General features: G+C 38.1%; 1 protein-coding gene across 2 annotated transcripts in view; it reads left to right on the forward strand.

Moving 5' to 3' along the window:
- The first annotated feature begins 5,802 nt into the window (after positions 1–5,802).
- The window catches only part of LOC127454187 (SWI/SNF complex subunit SMARCC1-like), a 28,908-nt gene continuing 16,067 nt past the window's right edge, over positions 5,803–18,643 (forward strand). Inside the window, exons 1-21 of one of the 2 annotated variants that reach the window (XM_051721210.1) lie at positions 5,803–6,031; positions 6,862–6,981; positions 7,815–7,900; positions 8,752–8,833; positions 8,965–9,057; positions 9,158–9,227; positions 9,382–9,451; positions 9,905–9,980; positions 10,140–10,265; positions 10,556–10,671; positions 10,982–11,109; positions 13,573–13,632; positions 13,718–13,755; positions 13,943–14,061; positions 14,447–14,518; positions 14,678–14,791; positions 14,982–15,135; positions 15,242–15,352; positions 15,460–15,519; positions 16,635–16,893; positions 17,037–17,198. In XM_051721210.1, coding sequence (XP_051577170.1) covers positions 5,846–6,031; positions 6,862–6,981; positions 7,815–7,900; positions 8,752–8,833; positions 8,965–9,057; positions 9,158–9,227; positions 9,382–9,451; positions 9,905–9,980; positions 10,140–10,265; positions 10,556–10,671; positions 10,982–11,109; positions 13,573–13,632; positions 13,718–13,755; positions 13,943–14,061; positions 14,447–14,518; positions 14,678–14,791; positions 14,982–15,135; positions 15,242–15,352; positions 15,460–15,519; positions 16,635–16,893; positions 17,037–17,198 — 2,302 coding nt within the window. In that variant the 5' untranslated portion in view covers positions 5,803–5,845. The remainder of the gene's footprint in view (positions 6,032–6,861; positions 6,982–7,814; positions 7,901–8,751; positions 8,834–8,964; positions 9,058–9,157; positions 9,228–9,381; positions 9,452–9,904; positions 9,981–10,139; positions 10,266–10,555; positions 10,672–10,981; positions 11,110–13,572; positions 13,633–13,717; positions 13,756–13,942; positions 14,062–14,446; positions 14,519–14,677; positions 14,792–14,981; positions 15,136–15,241; positions 15,353–15,459; positions 15,520–16,634; positions 16,894–17,036; positions 17,199–18,643) is intronic. The other variant, XM_051721211.1, reaches the window with a different exon arrangement.

The following is an 18,643-nucleotide window of genomic DNA, read 5'->3' on the forward strand; positions in this document are numbered from 1 at the left end:
CTGAGCGATCGGGGGAGAAGGGCCTTAGTCAGGGAGGTGACCAAGAACCCGATGGTCACTCTGACAGAGCTCCAGCATTTCTCTGTGGCGAGAGGAGAACCTTCCAGAAGAACAACCATCTCTGCAGCACTCCACCAATCAGGCCTGTATGGCGGAGTGGCCAGACAGAAGTCACTCCTCAGTAAAAGGCACATGACAGCCCGCCTGGAGTTTGCCAAAAGCACCTGAAGGACTCTCAGACCATGAGAAACAAAGATTGAACTCTTTGGCCTGAATGGCAAGCGTCATGTCTGGAGGAAACCAGGCACCGCTCATCACCTGGCCAATACCATCCCTACAGTGAAGCATGGTGGTGGCAGCATCATGCTGTGGGGATGTTTTTCAGCGGCAGGAACTGGGAGACTAGTCAGGATCGAGGGAAAGATGAATGCAGCAATGTACAGAGGCATCCTTGATGAAAACCTGCTCCAGAGCGCTCTGGACCTCAGACTGGAGCGAAGGTTCATCTTCCAACAGGACAACGACACTAAGCACACAGCCAAGATAACAACGGAGTGGCTACGGGACAACTCTATGAATGTCTTGAGTGGCCCAAGCAGAGCCCAGACTTGAACCCGATTGAACATCTCTGGAGAGATCTGAAAATGGCTGTGCACCGACGCTCCGCTTGAGGGGTCCTGCAAAGAAGAATGGGAGAAACTGCCCAAAAATAGGTGTGCCAAGCTTGTAGCATCATACTGAAAAAGACTTGAGGCTGTAATTGGTGCCAAAGGTGCTTCAACAAAGTATTGAGCAAAGGCTGTGAATACTTATGTACATGTGATTTTTATTTTTTATTTTTTTTTAATAAATATGCAAAGATTTCAAACAAACTTCTTTCACGTTGTCATTATGGGGTATTGTTTGTAGAATTTTGAGGAAAATAATAAATTTAATCCATTTTGGAATAAGGCTGTAACATAAAATGTGGAAAAAGTGAAGCGCTGTGAATACTTTCCGGATGCACTGTATTTTGAGCAATTTATTGCATATAACCTTAAACCAGGAAGGAACCATTATGTACAATCTGCAACAATTATCTTTATGCTCTGGATTGTACATTTAAAAGAAGAAAGTGGCTTTAACATTTTAACAAGCACATTAAAGGAATAAGTTGAGAGTAAGTTAAGCTCATTCAACAGCATTTGTGGCATAATATTGATTACAACAAAAAATAATTTCGACTTGTCCCTCCTTTTCTTTAAAAAAAGCAAAAGTCAGAGTTACAGTGAGGCACTTAGAATGGAAGTCAATGGGCCAATGTTTCGATGATTTAAAATTAGAAATGTAAATTTAATAAATTCATAAAAGCACTTACATTAACTCTTCTGTTAAAACTCATGTATTATTTGAGCTGTGAAGTTGATTAAATTGCCGTTTTAACACTTTAAGGGTTATATGGTTTACAGCGTTACATCGTCATGGCAACAAAGTTGTAAAATGGGATATAACTTTAAACAGAAAAGGTTAGAAAATGATTTTATCACACTAAAATCATATTAACATGCATTTTGTTTATGTCTTGTGGCTGTACTTTTGAAACTGAGTATTTTAATGTTTACGGATTGGCCTCATTCACTTCCATTATAATTGCCTCACTGGAACCCAGATTTTAGATTTTTTTTTAAGATTTCAAATAGTTTTTCATGGTAATCAACATTATGCCACAAATGCTGTTGATTGATTGATTGATACAAGTTTATTCTTTAGGATAAACCCCTTGAGATGAACCATCTCATTTTCAAGGGGGTCCTAACATAAAATGCAAAAAAAAATAAAGCAAAAAATGAAAACAAAGACATTAAAGTAATAGGAAAATCAAAAACAAAACAAAAATCAATAATTCAACAAACACACTACAAATAGGACAATCAACACACAAGCATCTAAAAAATAAGTACATTGGTGAACACAACCACTAAATGGCCACAGAGAGGCCGTGAACAAATGTTTGCCCAGCAATAATATATATTGTATTGGCATAGGTATAACATCACCTGAAACATGTACAATTTATCTAAAAAAAGAAAACAAACCATTTTTAAACATGTGAAATGATGTCAAGGATCATATGTTCGAAGGTAAATTATTCCAATCTGAAGGAGCCTTAAACATGAATGTTTTCTTTCCAGTTACTTTTCTGAGTGTAGGAATGGAAAAGAAGTATTGTGTAGAATGCCTCAGTTGATATATTGAGGAATATGGTACCAAAAACTGTTGTAAATAATGAGGATAGTTAAAATGTACACATTTAAAAATAAATTGCAGCCAGTGAATGTGTCTTCTTATATAAAGTGGAGGCCACTTAAGTGAATGATACATTATACAGTGATGAGTATTAAAGGAACATCCAATAGAAAATCTACAAAGATTATTGTATGCTGTATTGAGGGGTAGAAGGTTCATTTTAGATGCATTTTGATCAACTACACTTGCATAGTCAAAATATGGTAATATAAGTTGTGAGGCAAGTTTCTTTCAAGCATTAGGTGTAAAGCAGTTTTTAGATCGATATAACACACAAGTTCCAAAGTTAATTTTGTGAAGATTGTAATCAATGTGAGGTTTGAAAGTAAGTTCAGAATCAAGCCATAAACCCAAGTATATAGTCTAATAAACTCTATGCAGGTAAGTACCATCATTACACATTATTATTAGGTTATTAGATTTTGTTTTAAAAATATGTCTTGTACCAAAGACCATAATATGAGATTTTGTTTTAGTAGTAGTATATTAGATGAGCCAATTTTGTAGGGTATTAAAATCCAATTGAAGGGCATTTTGAATTTGCAGTAAATGAGGTTTAAAAGTAAAATAACAGTATCATCTGCGTATAGTTGGACAGAAGAATTAGAAGAAATTAAAGGAAGATCTTTAATAAAAATAGAGAAAAAAAGTGGACCCAACATCGAACCTTGGGGTACACCTCTTTGTTAAACAAATAGATCAGACTTACTCCCTTGAAGGACAACACATTGTTTTCTATTATGTAAATAAGAGATCAACCACAATAATGTATTTTGAAATAGACCAACTGAAGATTATCTAAGAGTAGGTAGTGTTCAACCAAATCAAAGGTCTTCTTGAGATCAATACAAATATTCCCTGTAAGATTACTAATATCTGATGCTGAAAACACAATGGCGAAAGAATCATATAAATCTCAAGATACTTTGATAACTGATTAAAGATTACTTTTTCAAGTACTTTAGCAATAGAACAGATAATCAATATAGGTCTATAATTATGTGGATCAAGAATGACACCACCTTTATGAAGTGGAGTAATGCGTCAATGTTTCCAGAGACTGTAGCTGGTAACACACAGATAGATAATGACATGTTAAACAAGTCAGCAAGGAGGAACATGAGAATATAAGAGGCTAATTTAATATATCTGAGTTCAATCCCATCTGGTCCAGCACCACTGCCCAGAAGAATGCATTTTGATAGCATTCAAAACTTCTATAGGTGTTATTTTAGTGATGGAAATGGTATTGTGTGAAAAAGAAGTGCTATTGAAACTATCAGAGTAAGAAGAGTCAGATATTAAGTTAGAGCAGACAGAAGAAAAATGCTGACCGAATACTTTGGCAATAGATAAAGAGTCGTGGATTATTATATTGCCATCACTTATTTGATTAATAGGACATTTATCTGAAGTGTTTATTATGACTTTTATAATATTCCAAAATTGTTTAGGATTTTTTAAACTATTAGAGAGACATTCTTTATAATAATAATGTAGCTTAACATGTCATGGTCTTGGATATATTTCTTAGTCGCCTGTATGTTTCCCAGTCGCCATCCTTTGTCTGATGAAATTTAGCCAGGCTTTATCCCTCTGCCTAAAGAGACATATAAGTTCTGCATTTATCCAAGGTAGGTGTTTTCCCTTGACCTTTGAAATTTTCCAGGGAGCATGTCAGTGTACTACTAGTGAACTCAGAATGTAAAAAATCCCAGGCATCCTGAACATTGGGTATTAATTGGTACCTATCCCAATTAATTAGATCATTAATAATTAAGGCAACATTCATTTTTTATGTTGTCTAGTTTTCAGTCATTTTGGGGGCGATTTCGGAATTTTAATCTTCCATACACATATAAATAACTAAGTGGTCACTGAAGCAGTCTGACAGAATACCAGCTTTAATAAATCTGTCAGGGTGAGTGACAAGTATCCAGTCAAGTAAAGACTGAAATGTTGGGGTGATTCGAGTGGGTTCCTTAATTAGTTGTGTTAAGTTTAGATTTTCAAAATTATTTTTATCTTTAACAGAAGACTTATATAGCCAATTTTTGTTGAAATCACCTAAAACAATCATTTCATTTAAGACAGAGAATAAGACAGAATCAATAGTAGAAATCAAACAGCTGGAAGATTCAGTGGGACAGAGGGAGGTCTATATATGTTTCCAATAGTTATATACTGTATTTATTCTGATGAAAAAATGTTTTAACAAAAAGGCATTCAAAATGTATAGGTTCAACTCTAGGTATAATTAACTCAGATACCAAGTCTGAGACAAGCTCCTAGAGCTTCTATCAGCTCTATAAAGTACATAATTTACAAGTTTGATTTCATTATCAGAGATTTTGCTACTAAGCTATGTTTCAGATAGTGTAATAATATTAGGATTATGTTGGACTACCCATGCATGGAGTAAAGACATTTTTGGCAAAAGACTTCTAATATTCAAATGAATTATTTTTAATCCTTTAATATTATCCAGTTTGAAAGCAAGAATTTTAGTGATAGCTATACACTACTAAGTGATAAATTAAAAGCTAGTCATATCCAAAAAACTAAGAGGGCAGTAAGGGGTTGTAGTAATGTAACAACAAAACAAACACACAAAACAACTAAGCAACTGATTGAGCTTAAGTTGTATTGAAACCAGAATGTTCCTTTAACTAGCAATTAACCGATCCACAAGCATAATGCCACTTAATAAATAAATATTCTTCTTACTTCTGTACTGTTCTAGCTACAACTGGAATTTGGCAGTGTGATATTACAGATAATGCTGACTTTTGTATGACAAATTGCTTGTGTTCCTCATTTTGTCTCATTTAACTGACATTCTGAAAGTGAAAGTGGAGATTTATAGTAAAAAAGGATTTAAATATTGATCTGTTTCTCACCAAAAGCGATTGCATCGCTTCAGAAGACATATATTAAAACACTGCAGTCATATGGATTAATTTTATGCTGCCTTAATATGATTTTTGAAGCTTGAAAGATCTGGTCACCATTCACTTGCATTGTATGGACCAAAAAAGCTGAGATATTCTTCTACAAATCTTTGTGTTCTTTGGAAAAAGAAAGTCATACACATCTGGGATGGCATGAGGGTGAGTAAATAATGAGAGAATTTTCATTTTTAGGTGAATTATCCCTTTAACAGGATTTGGCTAATCCTGTTTGAAAGTAAAAATTGCATTAAACCTTGCGGCCATTATGCGATTGAGCTTAACTTGTATTGAACCCGGAACATACTTTTAAATGGGACTACAGATAAAATTTAGCTCTGTAGCTGTCAAATAAAATAAATATATAACATATGACAACTGTACGTTTTTAAATGGAAAAAAAATGTGTCTTTTGTTTACTGTATCTCCCCCTATTTAAAAGTGTTATGTTCTAAAAAAAAACTTGTGCTGCTGTCTCGTACCGTTTCCAAACCCTACGACATCTCGCGAGATTTCCTTCAGCCAACGACTCTAGCGTCGACCGTTGCGCAGGCGCAGTGTCGTTTTAAAACATTTTGTACAGACTAGCCTCTCTCGCTAATAAAGAAACAATGGCGGCGGCGGCGACTGCAGCGGGTGGAACGGGCTCCGGAGGACCATCAGCCGGCCAAGCGGGCGCCGGTGCTTCGATCGGACGGAAGAAAGACGGAGGGCCGTCGTCTAAATTCTGGGAGAGCTCGGAAACAGTGTCGCAGCTGGAGACGGTTCGCATGTGGATCGGGAAACATTACAAGAAGGTCTGCAGCTCGCGTGGTGCCCGTTGAATGAGGGGCGCGCGCATCACACAATGGCAACAAGAAGCGACACGCGCTCTTGTTTATAGTTTATTCACTAATACAGTAAATTTTTGGAAGGTGTTGAACCGGAGTGGTCTTGCAGATAATTTCTAGGCTCCGAACTGCAGTTATGGTCAACAAGTTTAGCTCTGGGGACGTTTTAAGTGTCAATGTTTGGGGCTGTCTAGTTAGCTCTTGGCTAACGTTAGTGTTTGTGAGATGCCCGAGCTGGCATGACGACGGCTGTATCTGAAAATATAGTGAGTTGTCTACATAGCATTTTCGGCTTCATTTTGGGGGCATATTTTTCTTTTCGACAACTTATAGTCGTTGACACCTGAGGTGTTAGTGACCCCGAGTTTTTATCTGTTGTTTATGCTAAAGTTTGTTTACGATATCTTTAAAATCGTCTTTTATAAAAAAGTACAACACCATGGTGTGTACATTCCATTATACAAAGACTGCCATGATTCTGCTAGGTTGCATGTTCTAAAAACCGTGGTATTGCAATGGTACATGTTCAGAATTCATCATTAGTAACATGGTCATACTAATATGGTCCATGATTCTCTGCCCAAAATTTCAAAACGCACGTGTGTGTTGTGTAAATAAAACAACTAGGTGTGGATTGATGGTTGTCTTGGCAGATTTGATAAGATGTTAATTTCAGCGGCCCTCTCTAGTGTTTAATAAAAGTGAAATTTCAAATAATGAAATTTTGTTTATTGACTGATCTGTGGCACGTTCGTGTCTGAAGATAATGTATTGCATGTGTTTGACTTTTTCTACAGTATGTACAAACTGACTCTCCAACAAGCAAATCTTTGGCTGCTTTGGTGGTGCAGTTGCTGCAGTTTCAGGAGGATGCATTTGGGCGTAGAGTCAGCAATCCTGCCCTTACCAAGCTACCTGTAAGTCTGAATGTGAATATTAAGCAGTTCCTGTCTGTTTAACTGTTATAAATGTGTTCTTGATCATAACCCTCTGTTCTATAAATGATTTGACAGATGTGGCATAGTACTATGCCTCATTGCTCAATTGACCACAATACAATGTGATTGCAAATAGGGATGCACCGATCTGATACCTGGATTGGTATAGGCTCCGATACTGAAGTTTTTAGACGGATCGGGTATCGGTCCAACAAGCCCGATCCAAATCCAATACTGTGTGTTAGTCATGTTTGTTATTGTTAAGCTCCAAAAATGACATAAAAGAACCATAATAACACCATTAAAGCAGTTCATATGACTCGTGCGTTTTATTCAAAGCCACTTGAAGATGTGCGATAGCTCTGTGAATCAAAAAAGGCTGTGTTTAATAATTAAATATGTAGTATGCGCTATACAGCACATTAGTGAATGGTGCTGCTCTGTTGACAAACTCACGCACAGGCTGGTGATTCACTCACGGCTATTTTTAGCCTTCACAGCGGTGCGCAATATTTGAGTGCTACTCAAGAACAGCATCTCAGATGTAGATGCTCATTAGTTTGGTTCACTTATAATATGCATTTAGAATTAAAGAGTATTCCCAATTAGTTCCACACAATAATGTAAAGATATTCTAAACTAATTATGCAAAAAAACAACACTGGTATCGGCGTGGGATCGGTATCGGCCGATACTGAGATCTCCGATATCGGATCGGAAGAGAAAAAGTGGTATCGGTGCATCCCTAATTGCAAAACCATGTCAAGTTTCAAAATTAAAGCTTCTCTTATTTTTGTTATTTGCCATTCTAGACAAAGATCTTTCTGGACTTCAAACCTGCAGGAGCCCTGTGCCACATCCTTGGGTCTGCCTATAAGTTCAAAAGCGAACAGGGCTGGTGAGTGGAGTCTTGTGAAGATAGGTGTAAAAAAGGGACACACTATCTGGGTTCCTATCCATGTATTTTTATGCACATTTTGGTATAACGCAAAAAAAACAAAAAAAACATTGGATGTAAACATGTATACGCTAGCTTGAGGTGGATAAATATTTTATTTGATAAGAAGAAATGCGCATAAACTATGATGGAAACGCATTCACAGAATAAACTCCTATTGAATTTATTAGGAATACAAGATGAGCATAAAGTCCTCTGATTTAATAACTTGTTCATGACTTGACTAACCAGCGGACCAATCGTCGCATCTGAAATGTTGATCTGGTCATCCTGAAATGTTTGTCTAGAAAATCCATAGCCTGCATATAGTTTGCAGAGCAAGTAAGTTGAATACAAACTTGAATTGTGCCGAAGAGCAGGTTTATTGACACTTTCATAAAGTTATAATAGTTCTAATATAGATCTGCACAGTAAAGTCATAAAGTAGGAGGAATGCACACACGTAGTGTGAACTGTGTGACGCCCTGTCGCTCCCAAACATGAGTCAAATTATTTCCAGTGTTTTGTCCGCGCGCCCTAAACAGTGAGTGTTTTATTACTAAAGGAGTCACAGTGGCTATAATTTTTCTGGAAGTGATGATTTTGTTCTTTTGAAAACATGCGGCTTTATTTGCACATTGTTTGCGATATTATGCTTTTTCACATAAATTTGCAACTTGGATGGAAACATAGCTAGTGACAACTTTTGAAATCTTTCTATGCTGAAAAAAATTGGTTCTATAAAGAATGCTTAACATCACCAGTAAACTGAACCTTTCCTAATTCTCAAACTATTACCTGTGTTTCTTCAGGAGGAGGTTTGATCTGCAGAACCCATCCAGAATGGACAGAAATGTGGAGATGTTTATGACTATTGAAAAGACTCTTGTTCAGGTAGAGATCCTTATGTTGAGGTTCACACAAGTTGCCCATTTAGAATATGACTCATTGTAAACTGGGCTTAAAGTGTTGATCGCGGTCTTTCTCTGTATGCGGTCAGTGCAGTATCTCGTTCTTGTCCACAGAACAACTCTTTGACTCGACCAATAGTGTACATCGTGTCTGATATGGAGCAAAAGCAAGCCAATAAACTTAAAGACGTCATTAAGAGACATCAGGTAAAAAAAATAAAAAATCAGTTCGGAATGGTCTGGTTTTGTGTGGATTAAATTATTTGTTGACAATTTCCCTGACGTTTTGTTTCATTATATCTTCAAGGGAACCATCACTGAAGATAAGTCAAAGGCCACTCATATAATTTACCCCTCACCAGCCCAGCTGGAGGAAGGTTGGTGTTTGATTTTTATTGTAAACAGGCCAACTGTATATTATGAATAACATCAGACACCAGTGTCATCTTTCCTCAACTATTTCTTTTCATTTGAGCTTATAATTTGAGGTTTCCTGGAAACAAGCATAATAATTCTGGTTCTGTCTTTTAGAGGAGTGGCTGCGTCCCGTTATGCGCAAAGACAAGCAGGTGCTGGTTCACTGGGGCAATTATCCTGACAGGTTGGTAATGTTGCATATTATATAAAGCTTATATTAAACGCGTACATTTTTCTTAATCGCGATTAATGCATTTACCGTTAATGCAGCATAAAGTGTTTATGATAAACACCTGTTGGTAGGGCGGAAACATTGTAATGTGTCCACCCGGAGTCATTACACCTACGCACACACACAACAGTGCTTCCCTGTCAGTGATAGAGTGATAGTGTTGACGCTCTCACACGAATCATGAACGCAGCTTCACGGTTGCTGTAGGAAAGTGGATAGCCACAGTCTACTATCAGATTAATATTGTGAGAGTTTAAGAAATGTAATGCCCATTGCAATCAATATGCAACCTATGGAGAGACTATTTCTTTTAATTGAATTATCCCTTTAAGAGCAGAAAAGCTTTTATATTTGATGATTGTTGATCATGGATGTTTGCACATGGGTTTCTTTTACTTTTTGCAGTTATGACACATGGGTATCAACAAGTGATGTTGATGGAGATGTTGAGGATCCACCAAGCTCTGAGAAACCATGGAGGGTGAGAGGGTTTTTCAATAAACAGTTTGCATTGGCAAGCTCGGAGTTGGCTTGAGAGGAGTTTCCACACTATGTCCTTTTTCATAAAGCATGTGATGCAGCCTAGCATCAGGATTACATTTTCTAGATTTTCGCTCACTACGCTCTGTGATGCCTTCAGGTGCATGCTAAATGGGTCATGGACACAGATGCTTTCAATGAGTGGATGAATGAGGAAGATTATGAGGTGGATGAGAACAAAAAGCCTGTTAGTTTCCGCCAACGGATCTTCCCAGGGGAAGAAGTGGTAAGAAATGAGCAACCCACTTATAAAGTACATATACATATTCAGATGTTTATTAATAGCCAGACCTCTAAGGTCTACTTGGCAGGGTTTGTTCTCTGTCATTGTCTGTGTGTCTGTCAGTCATCCTTTCAACCTTTTCCTAGCTGCCTCACCCTCACGCACTTCACCCTCATTTCCTCACCCGCCCTCAAATCCCCTCAGTACCCCCCTCCCCCTTGTGTGTAAGACCGTTCCATTCTCTCATTCTCTTGCTCTTTCTCTCATCCTTCACCCTCCATGGTTCTGATCAGTCTTCCCGTACACCTGATCGCAAGGACCGCAAGTCCCTGGTTGCTGGCAAGAAGAGAAGACGCTCTCCCTCCCCACCCAGCACCCCTGTGGAGTCTCGCAAAAAGGGCAAGAAAGGGTAACCATCTCTACTTTTAAGTTTGAAGACAAATTGCTGAGAAATTTGGAAGAGCTTGTTATTTTTGGAGTTAAAATATTTGAACAAATTGTAGTTGGAAACTTCTCACGTTACATCACAGTTTGTATATTTGACATTTGGGCTCCTGTGATTTAAAAAACATAATTGTGAGTAATTGTCAATTATTAATTGTGTAAAGTCTGGTAAAAAAAAAGTTAGAAATTGTCATACTTCATCTTTTCAAAGTTAGTCCTGTTCTGTTTTATAGGGAATAATAAAGTTTAAAGACTTACCCCTTTTCGTCAAACAGGAATCCTGGGTCACAATGGAGGCGCCGTGGACATCAAAATGATGATGAGCAAGATGAAGACCTCACAAAGGATCTGGAAGATCCCTCCCCTGTGCCAGGAATGGAAGAGGTTACACTACCAAAAAATGGTCAGTTGCCTTAATTAGTAAGGCTCGGGGAAAAGAAAAATTGTTACAAATCACGATTCTTGGGGACTGGGTAGCTCAGCGAGTATTGACACTGACTTCCACCCCTGGAGTCGCGAGTTCGCTGAGTGACTCCATCCAGGTCTCCTAAGAAACCAAATTGGCCTGGTTGCTAGGGAGGGTAGAGTCACATGGGGTAACCTCCTCGTGGTCACGATTAGTGGTTCTCGCTCACAATGGGGTGCGTGGTAAGTTGTGCGTGGATCGCGGAGAGTAGCATGAGCCTCCACATGCAGAGTTTCCGCAGTGTCATGCACAGCGAGCCACTTGATAAGATGCGCGGATTGACGGTCTCAGGAGTGGAGGTAACTGAGACTTGTCCTCTGCCACCCGGATTGAGGTGAGTAACCGTGCCACCACGAGGACTTTCTAAGTAGTGGGAATTGGGCATTCCAAATTGGGAGAAAAGGGGATAAAAAAACAAAATAAACAAACTGCGATTCTTGAGACAAATGATTTTAAAATAGTCTCCCTTATGAATACAACTTTTTTTTTTATTTAATTAAAAAAAAAAAAATCTTAATATGCTAATCTAATGATAGATAGAAGGAAGCTATATTTGTGAGTTTCACACAAACAGATTTCTTCTCTGAAGTTTTGTCTCTAATTCTTTGTTTAGTCCTTTGATGCACTGCTGCTACAGCCATCAAAGTGCCGCTTGTTCACTGTCAGATGTCAAATACTCTGCTGTGGCTAATGTTCCTGTTATTATGTATAATCCACAGGTTTATTTGTGAGGTGGTGTGTAGAGGATTTTTCAGGTTCTTAAGATTCTGTCTGATACTGCCTTAAATAATTTAGCAGTACAAAAGGCTTGTCAAACTGTTGGATGACATGAACTGCATTTTCTGTTAAAGCAACATATTCTGTATAGCTGCTTTAAATTGATTATTTTCTTTCTTTGATAGTTTTGTGTGATAAGAAGTTAGTTATTTAGCCTATTTATTTGTTGAATATCTACGCTGTTACCCTGTTAAAGTGCTTGGCATCCATATATCCCTATGAAATGCGTCTGACTGGGACAGAATGCAGCCACTGCAAAAAAAGAAAAATATTTTATATATATATATATATATATTTCTTAAACAGTATTTTGTCTTGTTTTCCAGTAGAAATGTCTAAACATACTTAAAACAATATATATTTACTTGGAAAGCAAAATGGCATAAGATAGTAAGTCTTGTTTTGAGAGAAATCTAACCAAATTTAGGAAGGTTTATGCTTAAAAACAAGAATCATTTCTAACCATTTTAGCATATTTTTTTAAGCAAAGTCCATGTAATTTTCTCTAAAAACAAGACATAATATTTTATGCCATTTTGCTTGTCAAGTAAATATTTTGTTTTAAGAATGTTTCAATATTTTTACTGGAAAGCGATTTTTCAGTGTGTTATATGCAGATATACACCGTATGCTTTTTACCCCAGGGCTTTTTGTGGAGGTGCACAAATCAGGAAATTTGATACTGATCACCAATTATTTATTTATTTTTTAAGACTAAGATCAGCTGATGTGCAGTCATATGTTTATGCCTCACAGTAAAATAACATTAATTGTGAATTGCTAACATTTGTTTGTATTAAAAACAGTTATGAATAGTTCTGTTGTCACTATCACAAGATCATTGTGACATACTGGCGACAAGTAAAACTATGAGAGCCTCACAAACAGCACCGCTAAATATAACATATAACAAGTCACAATGCTTACAGAATCGCAAAATATGTTGAATAGGCAACTAAATATTGAATCGAGAAGTCTGGCAATTCCCAGCACTATTAATCCATAATTAATCATCTAAATATCATTGTGCCATTGAGCAAGGTACTTAAAGGGTTAGTTCACCTGAAAAGGAAAATCGTAATTTACTCATCTTCATCTTGTTCCATGGAATGCAAAAGGAGATGTTAGCTAGAATGTTTGGGTGCTGGCAGCCTCACCACTCACATTGTATAGAAAAAAAATGCAATGAAAGTGAATGGTGACTTAGGCAGTCAGTGCCTAAAAATCTGCCTAACATAGCCTACTGAGTTTTACAGAAAAAGGCATATGGGTCTATAACGGGATGAGGAAATGACCGTTTTAATTTTTGGATGAACTGTTGCTTTAACCCTAGGTTAATCCAGAAGTACTGTCCCTACAATAAACGAACTGTAAATCACTTATGATAAAAGTGCCTTGTTCATGACTACCAAAAGAGTTTGAATCTTTTAAACGGCCTCTCTAGATACACTAAAATTTAGAGCATGGCTAAAATAGACACTCTGGATCTTACGGGCAGCAGCCCTACTTTTTCATTGTCCTTCTTTACACTGAAAGCTTTTAGATTTTTATTGCATTGGAGTTGTCTGTCTGTTAACCTCCCTCCACTGCTCTGCTTGATGTTCTCTTCATGTCTGTCTGCAGTGAATCAGAAAAAGGATAGTGAGAACACACCAGTGAAGGGTGGAACAGTTGCTGATTTGGGTAAGTGTTTAAATCTTATTATGGACAGAAATATAAGTTGTCAAAGATGTTGTAAATGAAAGAATGGATTTGTTTTCTGTCTTAGATGACCAGGAAGATGATTCTGTAACATCTGGTGGCAAGGTAGTCTCTCCTTGCACTTTTAATCCAATAATTGTTTTTCAGAAGTGTGTCTCTATTATTATAACAGATGCATGGCCATATTATAACAGCCCAGGCCTTTTACAAATAATTATTTCTAAGATAGTTTTTGTAGCTGTTTGTTGTGAGTTGACTGGTTCTGAAAGACTGTACAACTTGCAATTGGCAGGATGACGAAGAACAGTGCAAAACAGAGGTCAATCGTCTGATCGACTCAGAGGACAATGTGACAGAGCAAACCCATCATATCATTATCCCCAGCTATGCCGCATGGTTCGACTACAACAGGTATGGAATCCCTCTGGTTGTGTGTCTGTTTTATTAGTTTTCTGAGAACTAGTAATATTAAAGGGCAACATAAAACCAAAATGTATTGTTTACTTTCTCAATACATTTTCTTATTGTGCTTGGTTCATCAGTGCACAGTATTTTAGGGACCAAGTTTTTGTAGTCTTTTATCAACATTAAATTTTCTGCACCTCTGAAACTGCTCTTCTTATTGATGGTAAAAATATTGCTAATGCCATTTCATGCTGTTTTTAAAAGTGAATACAAGACATATGTTTTTCAACACAGTACATCTAACCTCGTGAGCATTTGCTTTCATCCTGCTCTCGCTGCTTTATAACTCTGTGTGTCATGCCCCATAACTTTTGCAATGTTGTTCTTCCAGTATACATGAAATTGAGAGGCGTGCCCTGCCGGAGTTTTTCAATGGAAAAAACAAATCTAAGACTCCAGAGATGTAAGTTCACAGGTCCACTGATATTTGCATAAATCTTTACTTCTCTTCAAAACATGAATTACTTTCTTTACACTTATGCTCTAATGATCCCTTTATTGCTCTTTTGCAAGTCTTAATTATATTTGGTTCACTGTTATATTCTGTTTAACTCTTAATCAGATATCTGGCTTATCGTAACTTCATGATTGACACATACCGGCTGAATCCTCAAGAGTACCTGACCTCCACCTCCTGTAGGAGGAACCTCACTGGAGATGTGTGTGCTGTCATGAGGTGAGAATTCTTATTTACAGTCTGTTGTGATAATATTAAAACAAGAGACTTGTATAACTATGTAGTTAATTAGGCTTATTTATTTTGCAATGTTTAGATTTTTAATGGTTGTGTGCTTTCTTTTGAAGACATTTTCCTTATTTACAGTACATTCTTGTATTTTTATCTTGCATATTGTCTTTTTTTCCAGGGTGCATGCTTTTCTAGAGCAGTGGGGACTGGTGAACTACCAGGTTGATGCAGATAGCAGGCCCCTCCCTATGGGCCCTCCACCAACCCCACACTTTAACGTACTGGCTGATACTCCATCTGGTTTGGTGCCGCTGCACCATCGTCCTCCACAGGTGAGTCTGGAACAATTTCCTCTTTGATTTCCAACAAGAACATAATTTCAGCAAGATTTCTAGTGAAATTGTTACATTATGGTAAAGTCTCTGCTGCTCTCTCTAGGTTCCCTCTGCACAGCAGATGCTGAACTTCCCAGAAAAGGGCAAAGACAAACCAATCGACCTGCAGAACTTTGGCCTCCGTACAGATGTATTCACAAAGAAGAATCCCAAGGCAAGTGGCTGCAATTCTCTTGCCTGTTGTCAAAGACATAGAAGTTGTCATTGCTTTAGTATCTTTCATAGTTCAAGAAGTGATCATTTGCTTTGCTTTCCTTACAGGGTAAAGGAGCCACCAGTGGCAGAGAATGGACTGAACAAGAAACTTTGCTCTTGTTGGAGGTGAGATCAGAGGGTGCATCATCAACTTCTGATTTCTCCTTTTGAACTATGAATGGGTTACAGTGGTCGACTAGTTCAGCACTGGATTAGGGAAGTAGATTTTTTTTTTTTTTTTTGTGGCATTGGTTTAATTGCAATGCTGACAGCTTGCTGTGATTTAGCTGCCAGACATTTTGCATGATAAACGCCATCTTGGAAAAATTGCTTTAAATCTTTAAATTACCTTTAAATACCGGTGTCACGTCTGCATGTGATTTTGAATTCTCTGCTGTAATGCGAGCTCATGAGTGAGCAGCACAGTGATTGGATGGAAGCGTTCCTTCTCAAGAATAATGTGGAGAAACGTTCAGAATCGAATGATGTATTAGTGTACTCTAAAGCCCAAAGTATACTTCGGTCAGGACACGTGATGCACATTTTGTCATCAGCAGAGTGCTCTAGCTGCTGAACGCGCACAGTCTGATTTTTCTAACCACGTATCTTTGAATGCGCAGAAAGCGCATGCACATGGAATTATTTGCACTAATTAGTGGGTCCACAAGGTGGCAAATACTCATATTTCAACCGTTGCTGTCACAGAGAAGCGCTAGATGTAATCGCCAGTAAACAAGACGATTTGTACAACTAGAGTCTGAAGGACTATAAAGACATTTTTGTCTAAACTTCTGTGGAGAAATAGTCCACTATCTCATAGCAGTTGTAGCACGCATAGTCAAATGAGGTATATTTTGACAGACTCTCATTGACTGTACGTAGACGCTAAATGTTCGCGTCAAAACCGAAGTATACTTTGGGCAAAGTATACCAACCACAACTTGGAGTTTACACATATACCTCATATTTTGTGAGGTAGTTTCAAGTTTCGGTTTACAACCGGAAGAACAAAATGGCTCAAAAGGGCCATTGCTTTAATTGTTTTTAATGATGTGCAACATGTATATATCTGTTAACATCTCAAAAAATTTGTTTTGGGCTTTCATGACACTAAGACATATTAGGTGACTAGTCATTCAGGTAACCCATCGATTTTGAAAATATAAGGTTTTGCACATCCCTTTTTTTTGTACCTTTTCCTTTTGTCTAGTCTTCTATTTAAACTGTGCTGATATTTGCAGGCTCTGGAGATGTATAAGGATGACTGGAACAAGGTTTCGGAGCATGTGGGCAGCCGTACACAGGATGAGTGCATTTTACATTTCCTGCGGCTGCCAATAGAGGATCCATACCTGGAGAGCTCTGAAGCCTCGCTAGGCCCTCTGGCTTACCAGCCGATCCCCTTCAGCCAATCAGGAAATCCCGTCATGAGCACTGTTGCATTCCTCGCCTCTGTGGTCGACCCACGTGTGGCGGCTGCTGCTGCTAAGGCAGCTCTGGGTATGTCTGTTATATTCCTCTATTTACAAAATTCTATGCCACTTATTTCAATTTTATAGCTGCTAGACAAGAATACATTCAGAATTATCGTTGATGTATATGCCTGTATTTTGAAATGGTTTTTCTGTTCATTGTGCTTGTAGAGGAGTTCTCGCGTGTGCGTGAGGAGGTGCCAATGGAGCTGGTGGAGGCACATGTAAAGAAGGTTCAGGAGGCGGCACGCAACACAGGAAAAGTGGACCCTGCATTTGGCCTTGAGAGCAGTGGCATTGCTGGCACCGCACCTGAGGAGCCAGAGAAGACAGGTAACAACTTGCATACAGTGAAGTCTGGAATCTCATTAACAGGGTTCTAATTGTTTCAGACGACAAGCCTATAAACTGTTTACTGACTGTCTGATATATATTGGCCACATTCACACAGCAGCAGAATACAGTTGTCGGTCCTGTTTTGAGTGCTTAATACGGTTGCATTCACACAAGACGGTTATTTACGAGTGTGACAACCGCATTCTATAACCAAACTGACACCCGCAAATTTTCAGGTCTCGCAATCGCATTCTTGGCAAACCTGTGCTGTGTGAACGGAACTATACTGGACAACTAGTAGTCTGTCACGTCATATAAAGTTAAAGCCACGCTGCACTACACGTGCGTATCTCGTGTTAATCATGAGGGGTTTCATTAACTAACAGAGAATGGGATATGAGCTGTGTGTCATCCGAATATCCAAACACAGTTTTCCACCGGCTGCTCACGAGCATGAGCCGCACGACACACAAGCTGCGCTCTGCACGTGGTTAAAAAGCATTCAAAGCCGCTGTCGGTTAATTATGATCAGATGGATGAACTCGTGCCTCATTTGGACTTATTTAAAAACATGGAGTCAATTGTGAAAATACATGCCGGTGTTGTGTTATAGATGTCAGCATCTTTAATATTTACTTCAGTCACTATTACTGTGATTACAGCTGTCAGAATACAGTTGTGACTTTGGTTGCGTTCATATAGACAGTGTTCAAGCTGCTACTGTTGTATGAACAGAACATTTCAAGACTCACACCTGTAAGTAAATGCGGTAGTCAATCCCAAACAATAACAAGGCAGGGCTCAACAATAAGCATGGCCTGCTGGCCTGGGGCCAGTGTGAGTGTGTTTCAGGCCTGTTGACAGACCTGTCACTTAAATTTATCGGGCCAGTTCCATAAAGTTCCAAACCTTCATACATTTTTATAGCATTGAAATTTCTACAAAAAATTCTCATGAAATCGTACCATTTTAATTATTATTTTTCTGGTATATTGCTGGTTACATATACATAATGTCTTGTAAAAAAGCAAACTGTTTGGTCATTTAACATGTCACTCAGATGACCCCTCGTCTAAGTGTGTGAGAATACTGTGTGAATCACAGACACAGCATCCGTGTGTCAAAATACCTGCTGCCACCAGATGTCATCAAATCAGTACATTTATGGACAGTCGTTGGAGACAAACCAGCTGTGGATGGGCTTTTTATTATTTAGAAATTGTCTGAATTATTTCAGCTAAAAATACATTTTTAAACTAAAAATTCACCCCAAAATGAAAATTGTAATTTACTCACTCTCATACTGTTGGCTTTCATAGAATACAAAAGGAGATTTTAGGCAGTGTTTTAGTGTCAGTCCCCATTTACTATAATAGCATCTTTTTTCCATTCACTGACCATTAGTGGTGACTGAGCCTGTCATTCTGCCTAACATATTTTGT

The sequence above is a fragment of the Myxocyprinus asiaticus genome, chromosome 16 (assembly GCF_019703515.2).
Source record: "Myxocyprinus asiaticus isolate MX2 ecotype Aquarium Trade chromosome 16, UBuf_Myxa_2, whole genome shotgun sequence".
Classification (NCBI taxonomy): Eukaryota; Metazoa; Chordata; class Actinopteri; order Cypriniformes; family Catostomidae; genus Myxocyprinus; species Myxocyprinus asiaticus.